General features: G+C 35.7%; 1 protein-coding gene across 5 annotated transcripts in view; it reads left to right on the top strand.

Annotated features, from left to right (window-relative positions):
- Positions 1-21,796, top strand: part of TMEM67 (transmembrane protein 67) — a 65,514-nt gene that overhangs the window by 29,526 nt on the left and 14,192 nt on the right. For 4 of the 5 annotated variants that reach the window (XM_049854009.1, XM_049854010.1, XM_049854007.1 and 1 more), the window contains exons 15-26: positions 1,311-1,367; positions 2,454-2,552; positions 4,436-4,534; positions 5,012-5,098; positions 6,575-6,674; positions 6,764-6,903; positions 8,389-8,529; positions 11,080-11,160; positions 11,641-11,757; positions 16,046-16,162; positions 16,247-16,351; positions 17,041-17,143. In XM_049854009.1, the coding sequence (XP_049709966.1) occupies positions 1,311-1,367; positions 2,454-2,552; positions 4,436-4,534; positions 5,012-5,098; positions 6,575-6,674; positions 6,764-6,903; positions 8,389-8,529; positions 11,080-11,160; positions 11,641-11,757; positions 16,046-16,162; positions 16,247-16,351; positions 17,041-17,143 (1,246 nt within the window). The remainder of the gene's footprint in view (positions 1-1,310; positions 1,368-2,453; positions 2,553-4,435; positions 4,535-5,011; positions 5,099-6,574; positions 6,675-6,763; positions 6,904-8,388; positions 8,530-11,079; positions 11,161-11,640; positions 11,758-16,045; positions 16,163-16,246; positions 16,352-17,040; positions 17,144-21,796) is intronic. The other variant, XM_049854011.1, reaches the window with a different exon arrangement.

Below are 21,796 nucleotides of genomic sequence, written 5' to 3'. Positions count from 1 at the left end.
TATTATCCTCATCTAAACTATTCCAAATTAACCCTTAACAAACTGGAAAATAAGAAATAAAGAGTTGAGAGAATCATGAAACTGTGCTGACGAGACCCACCTCTAATTTATTCTAACTGTAAAACATACAGCTGTTTAATCATTTCTTGTTAATGTCTCATGACAGCTGTTGCAAAAAGCTATATTAGCATCCAGCTACATCTCTGCTGTCTGGCCAAGAGCAAATAAATTTGCTTCCTAGTTTGCTGAGCAGATCAAGCCCGTACAATGTGAATTCCCTCAGATTTCCTCTTTAAACTTCAAAATCTCCATTTTCATTATCCTTCCCTTCTCCTGTTCCTATTTCTAAAAAACAAGATTCCTTTCTCCTTTCTTAAGTTAAGCTCCTACCTGTTTACGTTATTTTCTCCAATATCCTTTTCACCCCTAACTCTTTATTTAGCCAGCCTCTCTATGGTCCCTCTCCTTTGTTTATACAAGCTCTCAGGTTGCCCCGTCTTAAAAACAAACTAAATCAACCAAACAAACAAAATCTTCCCTCAGTTCCGACAGCTTTTCAACCTGCTATTCTATTCATTTTCCAACCACTTACTCTTTCATCATTTGAAGTCTGGTACTTGCCATTTTATTTTTTTGAAAAACCTCTTTTATAAATCAGCTATGACTTATACATACAGTGGCGTTTATTTCTTTAACTTGACATTTTTACAATATTATGAGTACACTGTACTCATAACCTCCGCCTTCATGAAACTCCCTATTCCATGACCTTGATAAGACTTAGGCATCTTGCCTCTCTTACCTCCTACAGTCCTACTTCTCTTACCCTTTACTGGTTCTTTCTCTTTCTGTCCCTTAATGTAGAAATATCCATAAGACTCTTATTCAGCCCTTTGATTAATTAATCTTGGATTAATCTTATTGATGCCCTTTGATTAATCTGCCTTCTAAGGGTATGATTGTTTATCCAGTTGCTAAGCGTTTGAGACACAAGATCAGTCACAGTCCTCAGTTACAGAAACAGAAAATGATGTATGGTTGGTTTGGCCTGAATTGCTGTTAATGAACCTAACCTAGCTTCTCATGAACCCCTCTCTTTAATGTGTGTTCAAAAGAGCTATTTAAAGCAGCATGCGTAATTCCCAAAAGCATATCCATTTATGCATAAGTAAAAGTCTGCTCTAGTAATATTGATAGTTAAAAAATGAGGCATTTATTGTAAGATCCAGCTCCAAATGTATTTTTATAATGAGAGTAGGTTTGTGCTACATAATTTAAGTATGGCTAATTTGCGTTCTTTTAAATACCAGGTTTCTTTCTCAGTCAACTATGAAATGAATCAAGGAGAAGCACATGTCCAGACAGATGTGAGTTTATCTTAACCTGTTAAAATATTTACAGTATGTTTTTAAATAAAAACAAAAACTTTAAGTCTACTGGAAAGTTGGAAAATAGTATAGCAATTTCCCATATACCCTTCATCCAGATTCCCTTAATGTTAACATCTTACATAACCATAGTACGGTTCTCACATCAGGAAATTAATATTGATACAGTCCTCTTAACTAATCTACACACTATTTAAATTTCACCATCACCATTTTTCTGTTTCAGGACCCAAAGCAGGATTCCACATTTCTTTTAGCTGTCATGTCTCTTTAGTCTCTTCTTATCTGACAGTTCCTCAGGTTTTCTTTGTCTCTCATGACGTTGACACTTTTGAAGAGTACTGGTTCATTACTTTGTAGAATGGACCTGAATTTGGGTTTGCCTGATATTTTCCCATGATTAGATTGAGTTCATGTAGTTTTGGCAAAGATAGCACAGAGATGATGTTGTGCCCTTCTCAGTGCGTCATATCAGGAGGTACGTTGATGTTAGTATGGCTGATTTATGGGTCGTGTTAATTTTTAGCACACGGCTAAGGTGGTGTCTGTAGATTGCTCCACGGTTAATCCTCCCCTTGTAATTAATAAGTATCTTGTAGGGAGATACTTAGAAACTGCAAATATCTGTTTCTCATCATCCTTTTGTCCTCTAATTTTAGCAGTCATGCTGAAATGATGATTCTTGCCTATAGAAAGTATTGCCGTGATGTTTGCTTGATGGTGATTTTCTATTCCCATCATTCCTTCTATATTTATTCATTAGAGTTCTGTTGTAAGAAAGAGCTATCCCCTCTCCCCCATTTATTTATTTATTAATTCAAGTATTTAAATCAGTAGGAACTCACAGATATTTATTTTATTGTAGCAGTTATAATCCACTATCTTTTTTCTTCCTCAAGTTGTCCCACGTTTAGCTATTGGGAATTCCTTCACCTTGGCTCCTGTGTCCTTTCCATATACCACTCCCCCCACTATCATTTTTTGAGCATTTTCTTACATTCTATTTACTGTAACTTTGAACAGTTATGAGACAAATTATATAAATTCTAAAATTTTTTTTTTTAGATTGCTTTGGGTGTGCTGGGTGGGCTAGCTGTTTTATTGTCTCTTTTGAAGACAGCAGGATGGAAGAGGCGCATTGGAAGTCCCATGATTGATTTACAGGTATGATCTCAGGAGTTCTTAAGCTAATTTTTATCTTCTAACTCTTCTGGATCCCTCTTATAAGACACAGCTAGAGGACTTAAGTCTCTCTGGGGTATAGGACTGCCACTAACCCACTGCCGTCGAGTCGATTCCGACTCATAGCGACCCTATAGGACAGAGTAGAACTGCCCCATAGAGTTTCCAAGGAGCACCTGGCAAATTTGAACTGCCGACCTCTTGGTTAGCAGCTGTAGCACTTAACCACTACACCACCAGGGTTTCCAATGGGGTATAGGACTAGGGGAGGTATTTCTGGGTCATAGGATATATGCCTACATCATTTCCCTCCGACATTGTTGTATACCAGTCTACACTTCCACCAACAGTGCTGTTTTCATTTCTGTACATCCTTGCCAACCCTTAATATTTTTCTAGCCTTACAATTTTTGTCAATCTGATGATATAAAGTAGAATTTCATTATTAATTTATTTTCATTTCTCTGGTTACTTCTCATATACTGGTTAATCATTTGGGTTTCCCCTTCTGTGAGTTATTTATAATCCCTTGCTTATTTTTCTATTAGGTTTCCAGTTTTTCTTGTTTAGTTGAAGGGGTTTCCTGTATATTCTAAATATCAGTCCCTTTTGGTTTTTAATGAAGAAATATTGTCTCCAAATATATGACCATCTTTTTTTTAATCTAAGTGGTCCTTTATTTAAGCAGAATTTTGATGTGTTTTTAGCATCTTGTTTATGAAGACCTTTTTTGTCTCAAGATTACAAAGATTTTCTCCTGCATTTTATTCTATTAACTATAGTTTCCTTCTCCTTTAATCTTTCTGTATATATATATATATGTATATTTTTAATCTAACATTTATTGCCAGACACTTTTTAAAGCTTTAAATTTATAGTTCATTTAACCTTCACAATAGCCCCATGAAGGTTTTATTGTTATTATTCACAAGGTGAAATTGAGGCAGAAGTAAATTTTCTACTCATTTAATTGTTATAGCAAGTTGGTAGCAGGTATTAATTTTGTTGATATAGGAACATAAGGAAGGCTGCATAGTAATTTGTTTTTGTTGGGATAGCTTCCTGACCCCAAAGCCCATGTGCTAAGGAATCAAGTATGTGTGTGTGTGTGTGTGTGTGTGTAGGGAGGGGAGGAGCTCGATTTACTGTTTGGAATAAACAAGAAAGGCTTCCCAGAGAAGTGAACTTTAAGCTGGGTTATCTCTTTATCCCACAACTAGTCACTGAGGACCTACTGTGTAAGTGCTAGGCACTATATTAAGCACAGGTGGGGGTGAGTAAAGATAGACATGATTTCTGCTCTTAGAGCTGACAAGAATTTGCCAGAGAGAAGGAAAGAATATTTGATAGAACAATTCTCGTTTCTTAAAGTATTGGAGATGAAAGTACAGAGTGGTTAAGCTTTGGATAAGTGATTGGAATTGGCAGAAGAGGCTAGAAAGTTAATTTTGATCCATGTTGTGAAGGACCTGTTGGGTCAGAATTTATATTTTGTGGTTAGTAAGAAGGGGAGTAACTTAACCAAATTTACATTTTAGAAAGCTGACGCTGATGGTAGTATGGAGGATAGATTAGGGTGGGAGGATTCCAAACTAGGAGAAAATTAGGAAGCCGTCCGAACAGCCTTAGATGGTGAAAGATGAGACAGGCTTTAATAAGACATAGGCTATTGGAAATGGACCAAAAGGTAAGGATCAGAAAGGTATCTAGGGGGTGAACTCAGTTGATGTTATAACTGGATGATACATGGATACGTTAAACAAGGTTTCAAGCTTGAAAAATTGAGTGAATGATACATTATTTAAAATGGTAGTATAAATGAGTTTAATAAGTTTAACAGCTGTAACTCTTTTTCTTAATTGCAGACAGTTATGAAATTCTTAGTGTACTATGCTGGCGATCTGGCCAATGTTTTCTTTATCATCACAGCAGGAATGGGTCTTTATTGGCTTATTTTCTTCAAAGTAAGTAGATTTCTGAATGTAATCTAAATGCCAACATCTGAATAACTGTGTTAAGCTCTCTTTAAAACTGAACTATTTTTATTTCGGGGGCATTTCCAATCTAGAGGGATCCCTAGTGGCGCAGCCATTAAAGCACTCAGCTGCTAACTGGAAGGTCGGAGGTTCAAACCCAACAGCTACTTAATGGAAGAAAGATGTGGCAGTCTGCTTCCATAAAGATTACAGCCTTTGAAACTCTATGGGGCAGTTCTACTCTGTCCTATAGGGTCGTGTGAGTCAGAATCGACTTGATGGCGGTGGGTTTGGTTTTGGTTGGTTCCAATAGTGTATTGAGGCAAGTGCTAAATTTACTGGTCCAAGTGTCTTATGTTTATTAAGTGTATCATCATCTCCCTTTCTTACAGTTTCTTTGATTTATAAATTGTGCTCAGTACAGCCGTCGTATGATTATATTTAACCAAGTAATTTTTACTGTAGGCGCAGAAGTCTGTCTCTGTTTTGCTACCAACGCCAGCTCAGGAAGAACGTTTTATTACTTACGTGGGATGTGCTTTTGCTCTGAAGGTAAGTTTTCAGAGGACAGGTTACCAAATTTAAAAGAGACCTGCTAATAAACTAATAAGTCTTCAAAGTGCTTTCAGAATCTTTGGTGTAAAATCACTTTGGTTTTAAAAGAAAGCATGAATTATTTTATTTTACATGGAAAGTCTACTTTTATTTGTAGTAGCTGTCTCATTCTGAAAATCTGCCTTAAATAATTTTTCCAAAGAAGCCATAAGTATGTTTGGATTATCATGAGTTATAACCAATTTGATAAAATAGTATTTTATTGTATGACTTTGTTCTTTAAAGCCTGATGATGTAGTCACAATGGGGATAAAATGCCTTCAGGCATGAGTTTTATGTGTGTTATTTGAGGGCAAATACCTGGGTAAAGTAGTGAAATCTTAGTTGTTTTCTCTCTTTCCATATTCCTTTCCTCTTCTTCCCAAGGCAACCCCTCCCCATGCTTCAGCGACCCCCCATCAATGTATGTGAAGCCTTTACACACCTCTGTGGTAGCACTCATTGCATTGTGTTGTTATTATTAGGTGTCTGCTTTCCGTCTGAACTGAGCTCCTTGAGAAGAGGAATCATCTCGTACTTAGGTCTTTGTCCTTGTTGCTCAGTTGTGCATCTACTGGGTAGCATGCCTCAGTTTATACACACTTCTTGTCTCAGTTATCTAGTGCTGCTATAACAGAAATACCACACGTGGGTGGCTTTAACAAACAAATTTATTTTCTCACAGTTTAGGAGGCTGGGAGAAGGCTTTTTCCTTCTGTCGCCTCTGCTCCTGCTTGATCTTCATGTGGCTTGGCGTATCTCTTCCCCCATCTCTGCTTGCTAAAAAAAAAAATTTTTTTTTTCCCATGTGTTTAATCTCTTTTATATCTCAAAAGAGATTGACTCAAGATACATTCTACACTAATCCTAGCTGTTAACATAATAAAAGACAGCCCGTTGCCAAATGAGATTATAACCGCAGGCAGAGAGGTTAGAGTTTACAGTACGTATTTGGGGGGACACAATTCTATCCATAGCACTACTTCTGTGAATGAAAAAGATGTGTATTTAAAAAAAAAAAATCTGAAGTCTTAATACCATAAAAAAAAAAAAAAATACCATAGATAGAAAAAAAGACTGTGAGAGCACCCTAGAACCTTATTTAGGACAAGCAAGTTACAGTGAAAACATCTTTCCATAGAAAGAATGCCAGTTGATCTAGAAAACAAAGCATGCTTCTGGAAACCTTGGGAAGGAGAGCAGTTATGCCAGTCCTTCTGTGTCAGGAGGAGGTAGTGTATCTCTTCTTTCATATCTGTATTTTAAGAAAAGGAGAAAGGGGTAGCGAATTAATATGTGTGTGAAAATTCTGTGAATTTGGGGAAAATTATATATTCTTGTGGTTACACTATGTTTGTTTCCAAACGAATCAATACTATTTTCATAAGCAGACATAATGCTGATACTTTTCAGCTGTTTTATTGTCCTTTGCAGGCTCTACAATTTCTGCAGAAGCTCATATCCCAGGTTACCATAGACATATTCTTTATTGACTGGGAGCGACCTAAAGGAAAGGTTCTTAAAGCTGTTGAAGGTAACTGAAATAACCGTTTTTAGCAAAATTCTTTAATTACATTTGCAAAGCAAAGAAGGTGGAATCCTTTCATTTTTCTCTCTCACCAGGTGAGGGTGGTGTAAGGAGTGCTACTGTTCCCGTAAGCATATGGAGAACGTATTTTGTAGCGAATGAATGGAATGAAATTCAGACTGTGAGAAAAATTAATCCACTCTTTCAAGTACTTACTGTCATCTTCTTTTTGGAGGTATAAATGGTTCGATGTAATTATATGCAATATATGGGTACCTCGTAAATATTGACTTAATAGAATTCCAGCTCAGTTTCCATGACAGCAGATGAGTTTTCTAAAGGTTAAAATACTATTATCATACTGTTAAAATAAAAAAAAAAAAGTGTCTTTTAAACCACTGGTTTGAATCAGAATCTCTGGGAGAGCTTCTGCAAAATGCCCTTGCCTGGATTCACCCCTAGAGATTGGGCTTAATTGAGTAGTTCTGATACGAGCCCAGGTGTTTCTGTTTTGAAAAAGCTCTCTCCATATTTCATATTCTCACCCCTGCATTAGAACTACTATTATTTACAAAAAAAAAAAAAAAAAGAACTATTATAAGCTTGAAATATTTTAGCAAATTACTATTGAACATCTACTATGGAGTGTGTTCTGTGCTAATAGCAGGGACCTCAGCCGAACAAGATGAAATAAATGGATATATGCTTATGATACATTTACAGTTAGGAACCTGGTTGGAATTACTGAAGGAAGTATTCAGTACTGAGTGTAGACTAAAACATGGAAATCGTTTATATGGGTGACAGGTTTTGTCAAGAATTGGCTGCTTAAATAAGGTTAAATATGAATTATTAACTCTTAAATGTTTATGTGTCTTCCTTACTTCTTCTGTCTCTGTTTCCTTCCTTTCACGCTCTTCCCCGGCACCATTTTTTTTTTTCAACCAGGAGAAAAATTTGTCCCTGGGGATTTTAAATATTCTGAGCAATACTTTAAGCATTCATTCAAAGTAATAGTCCCTAAGGGTATTTTGTGGAACTTGCAAAGTTGTTACATGAAAAAAGAAATTTTGCAATCACGTAAATTTGGAAAACATTGTATTAAATAAAGTCAGCAAGTTTCCCTTACTGTGAAGGCTTCTCAGAGCCGTTGCCCCGTGAGGGGAGGGAGGCATGTAGAATAATGTACAAACCAAATTTATTTAACCGTGGCTCCCTTTTATCAAAGAAGGTACCTCCCTTAGAAGAAATTTTGGAAAACACTGTTTTAAAAGTATAAAAGCATATTTACCATGATATCTGGCACGTGTTAAATATTCATGAAATACTGGTTGTTGGTTAGATTCACTGCTAGTTTACTGAAGGAGAAAGCTTTGTTCTTTTGACAGAACTTTTTGAGCTCTCTTGCTTTGTCCACATGTATGATAAAAAAAAAAAACCATTGCCGTCGAATATTTGGTCCTTAGTTACATTGATGAGAATACCAAATTAATTAACTACTTAGATTGTTGAGGTTCTGTAACTAAAAAAAAAAAAAACTAAATACTTTGGAATTAAAATACTGGATAATAATGATTTTTATCTAGATGTTCTGTATGTACTCATTGAATACTTCATAGTTTTTCAAGGTGAGGAGTAGGGGAGAGTAACCCATTTTCAGTCTAGAGGAGTTCTCTTTATCCATGTCTGTTTAAGTCATAATTTTTCCTTTTTACTCCAGGTTGTGGGATTCAAGAACTTAGCGTTAATGGACCCATCCTCTAGTCTTTCCAGAAGCCCGTCCAGCTACATAGCTCCTTATAGCCGCATTTTGAGATATGCAGTGTCCTCTGCTCTTTGGCTAGTCATTGGCATTATACAGGTAGGAAGAGATTATTTATAACCCTGTTTACATAGTAATTAACCTCAAATATTGACCAAATTCTAATTTCTGTAGCAGAAAGAAGGCTGTAACAAGGATGACAGTAATAGCTAATTCTTATATAATATTATAAGCCAGTAACTTGCTAATTAATTGCTTTACACATAATCTTTATAACAACCCTTAGAGATAGGTTCTACAAGCACCCTCATTTTACAGATGAAACTGAGGCACAGAAATGTTAAATTACTCAAAGTTATGCAGCTTTGGTAGAACTGGAATTTGAATATAGACAGTCTTATTTCAGAGTTCATGTCCTTATCGATAGTGAGGCTATGAAGAGTCTTTCAGAGTCTTAGCTTTTTGGTCATAGGAAAGACTCCTTGTTTATATTTAACTACAGGGATGACTGAACTACCTTTCATATTTTCTTTTTGAAACATAACTTTCTGTTTGCATTTACTTATGTATCATAAAATCTCGTTCAAATTGTCAGTACCCCTTGGGAACATTTATTTGAAATGTTTACTGAAATGACTGAAACTAAAATAAATCTTTTTAGCCTGAGGTCTCATGGCTGTAGGAGAGTATCTTTCCTATGCTTACTTTTCTTATCTTTTTAAAAGCTAAAAATAAAAGGAAAAGAAAGAAGCATGAAAGGAAAAAAAACCTGTTTGATCACAAATTTCTTAAACTTTTGAAACTGGCAGTGAAGGGACTTCTAGAGAGACCAGGTTAACTTTCCCATAGCCTGACTAATAAATATCTGCCTAAAACAGCCTATTTATTTCGGTTTTTATTGTGATAAAAATATATATAACAAAGCATTTGCCAGTTCAGCAATTTTTACACGGACAATTCAGTGGCAATGACTATGTCTTTCATGTTGTGCAACCATCACCACTGTCCTTTTCCAAATTATTCCACCACCATTAGCAGAAACTCATTGCCTCCTAGACCATGACTCCACTGTCCCTACTCCCTCCCACTTCTAACCACCCATAACCTTTGGTAACTGCATGTTTGTCTGTTCCTTATAAGTGCGATCATACAATACTTGTCTTTTTGTGACTGACTGATTTCACTCAGCATAGTGTTTTCAAGGTTCATGTTGTGCGTGTATCAGGACTTCGTTTCTCTTCATCAATGAGTAATACTCCACTTATGTATATATCACGTTTATCCATTTATCTGTTGATGGACATTTAGGTTACTTCCACCTTTTGGCTGTTGTGAATAGTGCTGCAGTGAACACTGGTGTGCAAGTTTCTGTTTGCCTTCCTTCTTTTAAATTCTTTTGGGTGTATACCTAGAATTGGGATTGCTAGGTCATATGGAAGTTCAGTGTTTAACTTTCGGAGGAACCGCTGAACTGTTTGCTGCAGCAACTGTACCATTTTGCACTCCCATCAGCAATGGATGAAGGTTCTAATTTCTTATCATTTCGAACACCTGTTATTTTCCGTATTTTTTTTTCTTTTTAGTTTTTATTTTTATTTACTTATTTTTAATGTCAGCCATCCTAGTGGCGGATAGATAGAAAAATGTAGACACAGTGTTTCAGAAAATTTTTCAGTGATTGGCTGCCATAAAACTCATAGCAACACTATGGGACAGAGTTGAACTGCCCCATAGGGTTTCCAAAGAGTGCCTGGTGGGTTAGATCCACCAGCCTTTTGGTTAGCAGCCGTAGCTCTTAACCACTATGCCACCAGGGTTTCTGGCTGCTGTAGGTTCATTATTTATTCATTCACGTATTTGAGTCCATTTTATATACCAGGCACTGCTGAGCTCATGCTCACACATATACTGTAACAAAAACAAGTTAAAGGCTATGACAGTGCTTTGAAGGGAATCAGCAGAGATGAGATAGAAAGTAAATGGAGGTAAGGGGAGTGGAGGTTAGGAATAGGGGCAACAGCAGGGACAGCTTTAAATAGCGTGGTTACAGAACATCTTTTTCAGAAGCATAGTTGAGAGGGAAGGTCTATGATGCAAACTTTTTTTTTTTCTTTTTTTAATAAAATTCCATTTTTGTATTACTAAGAAAACTTTTGAAACCATTCCATTTGAACATTTAACACATCTGTAGTTGAAATAGAATACTTAATATATGCTTGTCATGTGCTATTCTGTCACAGGAGATTAATTTGAAAAGCAGAAACTTTTCTAATACCTCCTGGAATTTAGAAGATGGATAAAATTGCAAAATCAGATATAAATTGGACTGTTAATATGTTAGTTTATTCTACATTTTTTAAAGCCCTTTCCTTTCTTCCTCTATGTTTATCCTATTTTGTTTTAATGATACAGAAAAGTTTTTAAAATTAAAAATAGGTTCTCTAAATGAATCTTAACACAGTTCCAAAATTCTCCTTCCTTTGGCTGAGGGTTCAGAAATGATGTGTAGGATTTTATCCCACAGGAGTCATTAGAGGGGCCCTGTATTCTTGGTTGGAACTTTTTTCTTTTTAAGAGACTGCAGTGTGGCTATAAAAGAAAATTAAAATCCTAAAAGCTAATAAGCATGAACTTGGCTTAATGTTTCAGATCATGTTCTTTGCTGTTTTTTATGAGAGATTTATAGAAGATAAAATTCGACAGTTCGTTGATTTATGCTGTATGAGCAATGTAAGTACTTTCTGGCTTTGTCTTGCAACCGTTATTTTTCCCTTTTTAAAGGTTATGAGTATGTTAAAAGAGGCTTTAAAAGTGATTTGGGATGATTGGATTTTAGTCTCATTTTCCACTGGCTGTTAATTCCAGAGATAGTTATAATCAGCTCCAAGTTAATACTTGCCACCTTAGCTTTTCCTTTTTAATTCGTAGTTTCTTAATTATGAATTCCTTATGCCCCCAAAGAGTTCAGCTCAGGGTCCCTGAAAATTTTTCATGTATCAACCCAATTTCTTCTTTTCTTAGAAAATATCTTCTATTCCCTTTCTATCAACTTTTTAAAAATTTCACTATTGCCTTATTACCCTCTTCATTTATTTTCCAAGAATCCAGTCCTTATTATTTAAGGAAAAAGAAAACAATTTCAAGAAAAACTTAATTTTTTTGTTTGTTTTACAGGTAGGTTACTAATTGCTCCTTTTTTTCTTTTCATAGATATCAGTGTTTCTTCTGTCCCACAGATGTTTTGGGTATTATGTCCATGGTAGATCAGTACATGGGCATGCAGACACTAACATGGAAGAGATGAATATGAATCTGAAAAGAGAAGCGGTATGAATGGAGTTTACGTTTTTGTCTTTAATTTGAGAGATGGGGTCTCTTTTCTTAATCTAAAAATTTTAATACTACTTTAAAAATAATTTTTATTGATCACTTTTGAAAGTTGCTAGGCTACCAACTCATTACCCTGAACATTGAGAAAGGGAAAAAATAAAATTTTATCCTCCAGCTCCTGTATGGACTATATTTTAGAGTAACCAAATAACTCATGAGGGTAAGTTCTTCTTTATAGAAGAAAGTAGAAGGAATTATAAGTTATAAAATCACCATTTTGCAATGCCTAATGGATTAATGGATCCCTGGTAGTGCAGTGATTAAGCGTTTGGCTCCTAACCAAAAGGTTGGCAGTTTGAATCTACCAGCTACCCCTTGGAAACCGTATGGGGCAGTTCTACTCTGTCTGTAGGGTCGCTATGTGTTGGAATTGACTCAACAGCAGTAGGCTTGGTTTGGTTTTTGTTTAATGGATTCATGAATATAAGCCACAATCATCAGTGGATGCTAAAACAATTAAGTGAATGTTGGCAGGGAACTTTATAATGAGGGCTTCGTTTGACATAACCTGAACACACTGAATCAATCTTACTATAAGTGAAAATGGGAAAATTTGGCATTATGTGATTCCTGCTATAATGTAGTAGGAAATATATAGCATCGACCACGAAGTATCCTTGCCTAAGAAAATTGAACCTAAATATAATCAAATGTTTAGTTTTTACCACCAGTTTACAGGAAATACAGGGGGATAGGAGGGCAAATTAACACCATGAGGAAGCGATCAGCCAGAGCCAGAATGTAGGATGTTTTACAAATGCACAAAGATCCGGTGTCTCCAACAAATCAATGACATGAAAAGAAAAGGAGGGATGGTGGTGGTAGAAGAGAGAACTGTTAGTGACAGATGTAAAAAACAACAATCGAATGCAATATGTAAACTTTGTTTGGATCCTCATTGAAACAAACAACTATCTTTTAAAAAATCTTTGAAAACGTCTGCAAAATTTAATGGACTAAATATTAGATTGTATTGAGGAATTATTAATTTTGTTAGGTATGGTAGGGCATAGTGGTTATTTATTTATTTCTTAAGTCCCTATTAGTGGCTTAGTGGTTAAGAGTTTGGCTGCTAACCAAAAGGTCGGCAGTTTGAATCCACCAGGCGCTCCTTGGAAACCCTGTGGGGGCAGTTCTACTCTGTCCTATAGTGTCGCTATGAGTCGGAACTGACTCAACAGCAATGACTTTTTGGGTTTTTTTTTTTTTTTATTAGTTAGAGATACATAGGCAGTCCCCGAGTTACAAACAAGATCTGTTTCTAACTGGGCCTTTAGGATTTGTAGGTAAGTTTGAACAGGTGTGTATGGCTCTTATTTAGCCTTACTTTAAGAGGAGCCCTGGTAGCATAGTAGTTAGGAGCTACAGCTGCTGACCAAGAGGTCGGCAGTTCAAATACACCAGCTGCTCCTTGGAAACTCTATGGGGCAATTCTACCCTGTCCTATGGAGTCGCTATGAGTCAGAATCAGCTCAACTACATGAGTTTTTTTCTTTTTTAGTGTAAGAAGGAGGCCTGGTGGCATAGTGGTTAAAGCACTCAGCTGCCAACCAAACCCAGCAGCTGCTCTGTGGGAGAAAGATGTGGCAGTCTGCTTTCATAAAGATTTACAGCCTTGGAAACCCTATAGGGCAGTTCTACTCTGTCCTATAGAGTTGCTATGAATAGGAATCTACTCAACTGCAACGGGTTTTTTTGTTTTTTTGGTTTTAGTACAAGAAAAGGCTCCAAAGCCTTTTAATCAGCGTATTGGCTCTAAAAACCAACACTCAGCAAGTGAAGGTGATTCTGATAAAAGATTTGTTGCAAGTAGAGGTTGGTTCACTTACTTCAAAGTGAGGTCAAATTTGTGTGACGTTAAAGGACAAGTTTGAGTTGTCTATAACTTGGACATTTGTAACCTGGGGACTTACTGTATACTAAAGTATTTACAGATGAAATAACAATGGCTAAGCTAAAAGGTAAGCTTTAAATTGCTACGAGAAAAAAAAAGTTGGGAGGATAGATGAAATAAAATTGGTAAAATGTTGGTAATTGTTAAAGCTGAGTGATGGGTGGTTTAACATTCTCTCTATTGTATATGTTTGAAAATTTCCATAATAAAATTTTAAAAAGAAAAAGATACACTTAAGAGGAAAACCAAGAGGATTTAGTGATAAGGGGCTATACCTATGATTTGTTATGAATTTAATATGTAATAATGGCATGTCAGAAAAGTACTATTTATTTAATACGTTAAACTGGATCAGTTGATTCACTATTAGAAATTACCCCTGGATTGGAAAGTTAAATGTAAAAAATGAAACCATAAAAATCTAGAAAAGAATATTTCAGATTGTGGGATGATATTCTAAGCATAAGGAATAGAAAGCATCAAAAATAATACATTATTTTATTAATGAACATTCACATATCCAACAATCGTATAAATAAGACAAAGCAAATTTGGGTAAAATGCTTGTAACAAAAGTGGCAAAGATATTGATAACAATTTTAAAGCTCATACAAGTCAATAAGACATTAAATTTAAAACATTAGGAGCAATGTTTTGTGTAAAAATTTTTTTTAATGGAGAAATAACCAAAATATTTTTTAAATGCATAAACAATGAAACAGAAGAGACTTAATAAACTCCTGAAAGATGTTTAACTCACAAATAAAGAAATACGTTTTTTCTCTTCAAATTAACAAACTTATTCAAAAAGCCAATACTTTGTAACAATAAGGACACAGTGAAATGAGTACCCACAAAACTACTGGTGTCAGGGTAAGTTTTTATAAACTTTTAAGTGTAAAAGGAAAACAATAGATAGGAAGAGCTTTTTTTAAGAGTTCATACTTTGATTCATTAATGCTTTGAATCTAAGTCGAGAAAATAATTAGCAATGTAAACAGCTAATTAAGGTTCAGGTTCTTCACAGGGCTGTTTATAATGGCAAAAAAGTACATAAAAATGAGAGAATGTGAAATAAACTGATTTTCTTTTACAGTGAAATCTTAGGTAAATGTTAAAAATCAAGTTTTATAGAATATTTAATGACATGGGGGAATTGCTCAGAATATAACTTTAAGTGAAAATTTTAGAAATCAGTTTGATTACAATTTTATTCTACCTATATGTATAAAAATCCGAAAACCAAACCCAGTGCCGTCGAGTTGATTCTGACTCATAGCGACCCTATAGGACAGAGCAGAACTGCCCCACAGTTTCCAAGAAGGGCCTGGTGGATTTGAACTGCCGACCCTTTGGTTAGCAGCTGTTGCACTTAACCACTATGCCACCAGGGTTTCCTACCTATATGTATATATCTAGGAAGATGACTGCAAATGAAATACCTTAAAGTATCTGTATCTCTGGGTGTTGAGGTTTTTTCTTTTTCCTTCTTTTTTGTACCTCTCCATAGTTTATAAATTCTTTACAACGGCATGTACTTTTGTAATAGAGAATTTTTTTTAATAGAGTAATTCAGTACCTGTAGACTTTCTTTGAGTCTGTAGAAAGCGAACTGCTGTATTGTGTTTGCAGATTAGATTTAGACAAAGAAGGAGAATTAAGCTCTAGAGTATTAAGCTCTAGAGTGAGTGAATAGGCTCAGTGGAGGTGTAAGAGAACTTGAGCTGAGCCTTGAAGCATCCATGCAAATTGGATAGGTCATAGGGGAGGGCAAAAGTTTATGTGTTTGTGGTTGTCTGAATTCAATTCTTGGCAAGCATATCTGGTCTAAAACTTCAACTGTTGAGTCACATATCACTACATTTTTATTGGCATTAATTAAGGAAGCTTTTAAAACATGTTTAAAAAAACAAAAAAGACCATTTATAATTATAATAAAGTAGTTAATTCTTAGACTTTTTGGCATGCATTAAAGAACAAATAAGGTTAATTATAAAGAAGGCTCAGAATATGGGTGTAAAATGAACTATGAGATTTTTTTTTTTAATAGAGCAGAGTAAAGGGGATGACATAAAAACCTGCAGAGAAGTGTGAATTAAGACAAAGTAGAAATTAGTCAAACCTAGTTTTTTTTTTAGATGATGGGGGGATCTTGGATAATGATAAAATCTCTTGCTCTCAAATATATTTCAGTTAAAATTGCAGTTAGCTTTTCAGAATCTTGTAATGTGTAATACCAACCAAAAAAAATGCTGAGTTTTTTGTTTTCGTTTTTAAGGTAGGCAAAAATTTTATAATCTTGCTTTTAATTTAAATTCTTTAACTTTTCAGGAAAATTTGTGTAGCCAGAGAGGCTTGGTACCCAACACAGATGGTCAGACTTTTCAGATTGCAGTTTCTAGCCAGATGAGACAACACTATGACAGAATTCACGAGACACTAACAAGGGTTTGTATTTTGCCAGTATTTCATGCTGTTAAAATACCGAGAGCATAAGCCGTTCCATTTATTCTTGTTTCTTTTTCCCATTAGAAAAATGGCCCTGCTAGACTGTTGAGTTCATCAGCAAGTACTTTTGAACAGAGTATAAAAGCATATCATACTATGAATAAATTTCTTGGCTCCTTCATCGATCATGTATGTATCTCAACATTTGAAGCTAGGATAAAAATGTTATTTTTAAAAAGTTAAGTGAGAACATCAATTATTTCTTTAAGTCAGTTAAGTCAGTGGCCTTAAAACCCTTTTTCAGCTATCAAATATAATACTTTAGAATGAGATTTTTGAGAAAGATATTTCTAAACAATATAAATAAGCCTATATTTATATTCTTTAGAAATAATATAATCATAAATAACATTATAAATAATAAGAAAATATTATTTAAAAAGTGGACTCATTTACCTAATATGGCTCAGACATAGTTAGGTTATATAAGAATAAGATGAAATGCTGTATGTCTGTTAACACAATTATGATTCCCTTAAAGTGTATCTGTATTGGAATTTTCTTAGCTAATTACCAAATAATTAGCGTACTACTCATTATTCAAATCCTTCGTGTTATGCTATGGTTGAATTCCTGAAAAACTTGTTGTAAAATGATTTTCAGTATATCTAGCCCCAAGTACTTACTCATGGGCATTTAAAATTTAAAACTTTACTGAAGAGAACTTTGTTATAACGTTCAGTGTTATAAATTCAGCCTTTTTTGAAGAAAAGATTTTCCCTGTGTACTACTCGTTTTTTATTTACTCTTCTGATTTTTTAGTAATGAGAACGTATTTATTTCACTGTTGTTTTTAAAGGACTCTGTTTTTCTATTAGGTTCATAAGGAAATGGACTACTTTATAAAAGACAAGTTGCTTCTTGAAAGAATCCTTGGAATGGAATTCATGGAACCGATGGACAAGAGCATCTTCTACAATGGTATCCTTCAGATTCTTTTGATGAACTTGATTACCATTCAAAGTCTGGGGGGGAAAATACTTGTAGTTACTACTTTTCTTTTAATTTTATGTAGAAACAAAGGAAGTAATGAAATTTAACTTCATGGAATTATGGTAGTTTTCTGTATGTTGCATTTTAGTATGCCATATAGTAGGAAACAAATACATAAAAGATAATGTAAGAAGGGTGTGGTAGCTCCAGAGTGCCTGTGACTTCAAGGTAGGGGAGGGATCATTATCGGCATCATCCCAAAGCTGATTCCTGTGAGGTGGAGGTCAGACATACCTCCTCTCACCAACCATTTACCAGTCCTTACACCAGCAGTCCCTCCCACAACACTCTGTACTGCTCCACTGGGTTCAATAATTCACTGTTGTGACCACACAGAACTCACAGACCATACTCATAGTTATGGGTTTATTAGGAAAGTAACAGGCTACAATTAGTTCAAGATCAGAATCAAGTTGGAAGTAACAGGAATAACTCAGGATACAGTTCTTAGATCAGGACAGCTTCTTCTTGGCCATGACCACAAGCAGGCTTCTCCCTTGGCCCTTGGCCTGGCCTCTGCCCTGGCACACAGCTCCTCAGCTCCTCTGATAAGTGCCCAGAAGCACCCCATTCTGCCAGAAAGCCTCTTGCGTGAAGGTGCTTATCTCTCTAATTCCATGGATCAGCATGCCTGCTGTAGCCACCGGGCTCTGTGGGCTGGGAAACCGACTGCATCGTTCCATGCCAATCTCCTGGTTCCTGCCGTCTCATGCCACTGCCACTGACAGTGTTACTGGTCACTCTGTCTCTTGGGTCTAGAAGGTTCTCAGTGTAGGGACTGTAGGTCCAAAGGATGTGCTCCACTCCTGGCTATTCTTCTTGTTGGTAGTGAGGTCCCCCCTCCTAGCCTCTGCAATTGGCTCATTTTAAACCTAGTGGGATGGCAAAGGAAACCCTGGTAGTGTAGTGGTTAAGTGCTACAGCTGCTAACCATAGGGCTGGCAGTTTGAATCTGCCAGGCGCTCCTTGGAAACTCTGTGAGGCAGTTCTACTCTGTCCTATTGGGTCTCTGTAAGTTGGAATTGACTTGACGGCACTGGGTTTGGTTTTTTTGGGTTTGGCATGGCAAAACTCACCAATTCCCTCATTGGGGTTCCATACATCCTATGTGTATGGTCCCATTCTCGTAAGGTTTCCATGCACCTTATTTGCATTATTAGTAGGCTGTCCAATCCCCTTTGTGGGCCACAAACACATTATTTGCATAGTTCACTAAATTATTTTGTGGAAGTCACAAGACCGTAGCTGGATAGCTGTTCTATTGGGGATCAAAAAAGTTGAATTTCAGAATCAACAATACACATAGAAGAGATAGTAAACAAAAACATAAAATTCAGATTTTATTGGCATGTTCATCCAATGGCACATTTGTGAAATGCATAGAGAAATGTAATATTTGTGGTTAATCATTAATATCTAATTTTCATTTTATGCAAATTCTTTAAAATCACTGATATTTGTGACAGGAATAGTGACTAAACCTAGTTTCTTACCACTAAAAAGGAAGTATACATGTCACTTGTAATATAACAGCCAATCTGTTGTATAAGTAGGTAAGAATGGAAATGATATAAAGGCATAGGTTACAATAAGGACAGAAAGGAGAGTAGAAAATCTAACTGGGTGTGTAGGGTGAAGCCAGAAGAGGCAACATGGAGAAGCTTGAACTGGGTCTTAAAAAATAAATAGATGTTTGTCAAACAAGGGGAGTCAATGGAAGTAAAAGAGGCAAAGACTTTTGTGCAGAAAGGGACAAAAGCCTTCAAAAAAAGTGTGAAAAGTGCCTTGTTTGAGCTCCATCATTGAAGACTGGTATGAAGTAGGACACTGAGAAAGAGTATATTTGAAAGACAGAGAGGGCAGAGACTAAGTCCCTAAGACCTTATCTGATACCCTAAGGAGTTTCACTTTATCCTGTATACCATTTGTTTTATATATATATATATATATATATATTTTTCCCCCCACAAGAGGTGTGCAAGTTGATCCATTGAGGTGTGAGAAGATAATGTTAAAATGTCTATTTGTATATTTCCAATTCCATCATTCTTAATGCATATTTCAAAAAATTTATAATATATGCAACAGTAATTATTTGGGGAGTGCATCTCACCATTTTATTTTGATAGGGATGCATGATCAAAACAGTTTGGAAACCACTGCTAACTGAAGAATGCTAAGCAGATTTGATTTGTAAATTGGAAGGATTACTCTGTTAGTAGTGTTTTTGGTTGAATTAAGAGGATCCAAGACTGTAACAGTATAACTTAGTCATTAAGAATACAGCTTTCACAAGTCATTTGATTTTGGATTCAAAGTCTGACTCTACTGTTTACTAGTTTTGTGAACTTGAGAAAGTTACTTAGCCTTTCTGAAGTTTAATGTCCTCTATGTAAAATTAAATATAACCCTCTAAAGGTTGCTGTGAGGTTATCATGTATAAAGAGCCTAGTACAGTACCTGACACGTAGTAGGTACTCAGCAAAGGGAAGTTGTTACTATTTCTTTTATAATAATCTAACGATCATCATTCAGGTAGGAGATGATGGGAATATGGACTAAGGAAGTAGCAGTGAGGATGAAGAAGTAGAAAGGACTCCAGAGATGTTAAGGAAAAAGGGGATAGAAGAGAGAGTATTCAGAAATATCCAGATTTCTGGCATGTATGACGAGGTGTTTAGTGGTACCTTTCACTGAGAGAATGCAGGTGGAGAGCCAGGTTTTGAGGGAAAGAGGATGAATTTAGTTTTTAGTATGCTTTATCTTCAGATACCTTTGGGATATCTAGGACAAAATATCCAGTAAGTATTAAATATAAAGGACTTGAAAGTAAAGGCACACAATAAGCTTGGGAGTCGTCATCATGTGAGATTGTTGTTAGAGCAATTGTAGTGAACAATCACCCAGGTAAGTGTATAAAGCAGGCTTGTATGTGTGTATGTGTGTATGTGTGTGTGTGTGTGTTTTTATTAATGTGTATTTTATTTTACTTTATTTAGCAAAATCAATTAGGTAATAAGCTAATTTCTTACCCATTACTAAACCAACTCCAGGCTTATTTGGGAACGGGGTACAAAAAAGCATATTGGAAGGACTGGAAGCTATGGTGAAAAGACGAAAATGAAGACTTCTCTTATTTTTGAATTAGCTCCTTGTGTGAAACAGGGATACTCAATTAGTTGAGTATCCATGAACAGCTTCAGTGGTTCTCTGGACCTCCCTGAAGTTCTGTTCAAGATTTGTATACATGAACTCTTTTTTTTTTTTTTCCTGGTAAAAAGGGTCCATAGCTTGCATCAGAATCGTAAAAAGGTGTTCATATCCCAAAAAGGATGATTCTTTTGGAGTGAGACAATGTTTTAAAACAGAACCTTACAGGACTATTAGAGTGGGCTGAGGGTGCTTACAAAAGCATTTCAGAAAGAACAGTGAAAGAGATAGGTGGTTACTGAAACATCTTAAGGGAAAAGAATTATCCATATCAAACACCACAAAGAAATCAACAAAGATGAGAGCTAAACAGAAGGTTATCATTATGGAGTAGTAGGGCCAAATAATGGAGTACTAGGGCCAGAATTCTGATTGAAAACTGAGTGAGACATAAGGAAGTAAAGAGTGAATGTAAACTTTTCTTTAAGGGAGTTTGGCTGTGAAGGAAAGGAAAGAGAGATTTGTAACCAGAGAAGATTATCAAGAAAAATAGGCTTTTTTACATTTTGTTTTTGGCTTTTGCTTTTGTTTTTTAATTCTTTTTAAAGGTGAAAGAAGCTTAAGCATATTTCTAGTAAAATGAAAAGAGCCAATCTAGAGAAAAGTTGAAAAACAGGGAAAGGAATAATATTTGATGGAACAAAGACCCAGAGGGAACTAGTGCAGAGGGGAGGTTCGTGTGCTCTGCTGTTGGATGCTGTTGAATCCAAGTGACCTGAATGGCTGGGGCACTTCTTGGTGTGAGGGAAGGAGGTGCTGAACTATATATGGCAGGTGCTCAGTGCTCTCTGTCGTGTTTGAAGAAGGTCATTGGCTGGGAGTGGGAGGACTTGAGATGAGGGATGAAAGTTTTATTTTGTGACATTTGATCTAGAGCCTACATTAGTCTTTTATGTTTTATTTTTAATCTTATTTGTTTTTGCATAGGTAATACATTCACATGATTCAAAATTCAAATAGATTGTATGATGGAAAGTTTCACTTTCTTGTCCCTGGCTGTCCAGTCTCTTTCCCCCTCGGTGTTATCAGTCAGTGACATCAGTCAATGTTAGCAGTCTTCTTTTTATTTCCAGAGAAATTTCATCCATAAAGAAGCAAATGATTGTGTATTTATGTACATACACACGGATACACACTTAAATATGTATAGTGTGTGTGTGAGACACAAATTATAGCACACTTTGTGCTATTTCTGTACTTTGCCTTTTTGTTTTTACTTTATCTTTCAGAGATTAATTTAGCCTTTAGTTATATAAAGAAATAGAGAAAGGATATTCACTACCTGATCTTTCAAAGAGATTGACAATATACTTAAACTATTACTAGCAGTTACCAACCCTTGATGCTAATGTTTAAACTTTTCTATGAGCA

This window comes from Elephas maximus, chromosome 15 (assembly GCF_024166365.1).
Source record: "Elephas maximus indicus isolate mEleMax1 chromosome 15, mEleMax1 primary haplotype, whole genome shotgun sequence".
Classification (NCBI taxonomy): Eukaryota; Metazoa; Chordata; class Mammalia; order Proboscidea; family Elephantidae; genus Elephas; species Elephas maximus.
Note: the sequence above shows the minus strand (reverse complement) of the source record. Positions and strands in the feature narration are given on the sequence as shown.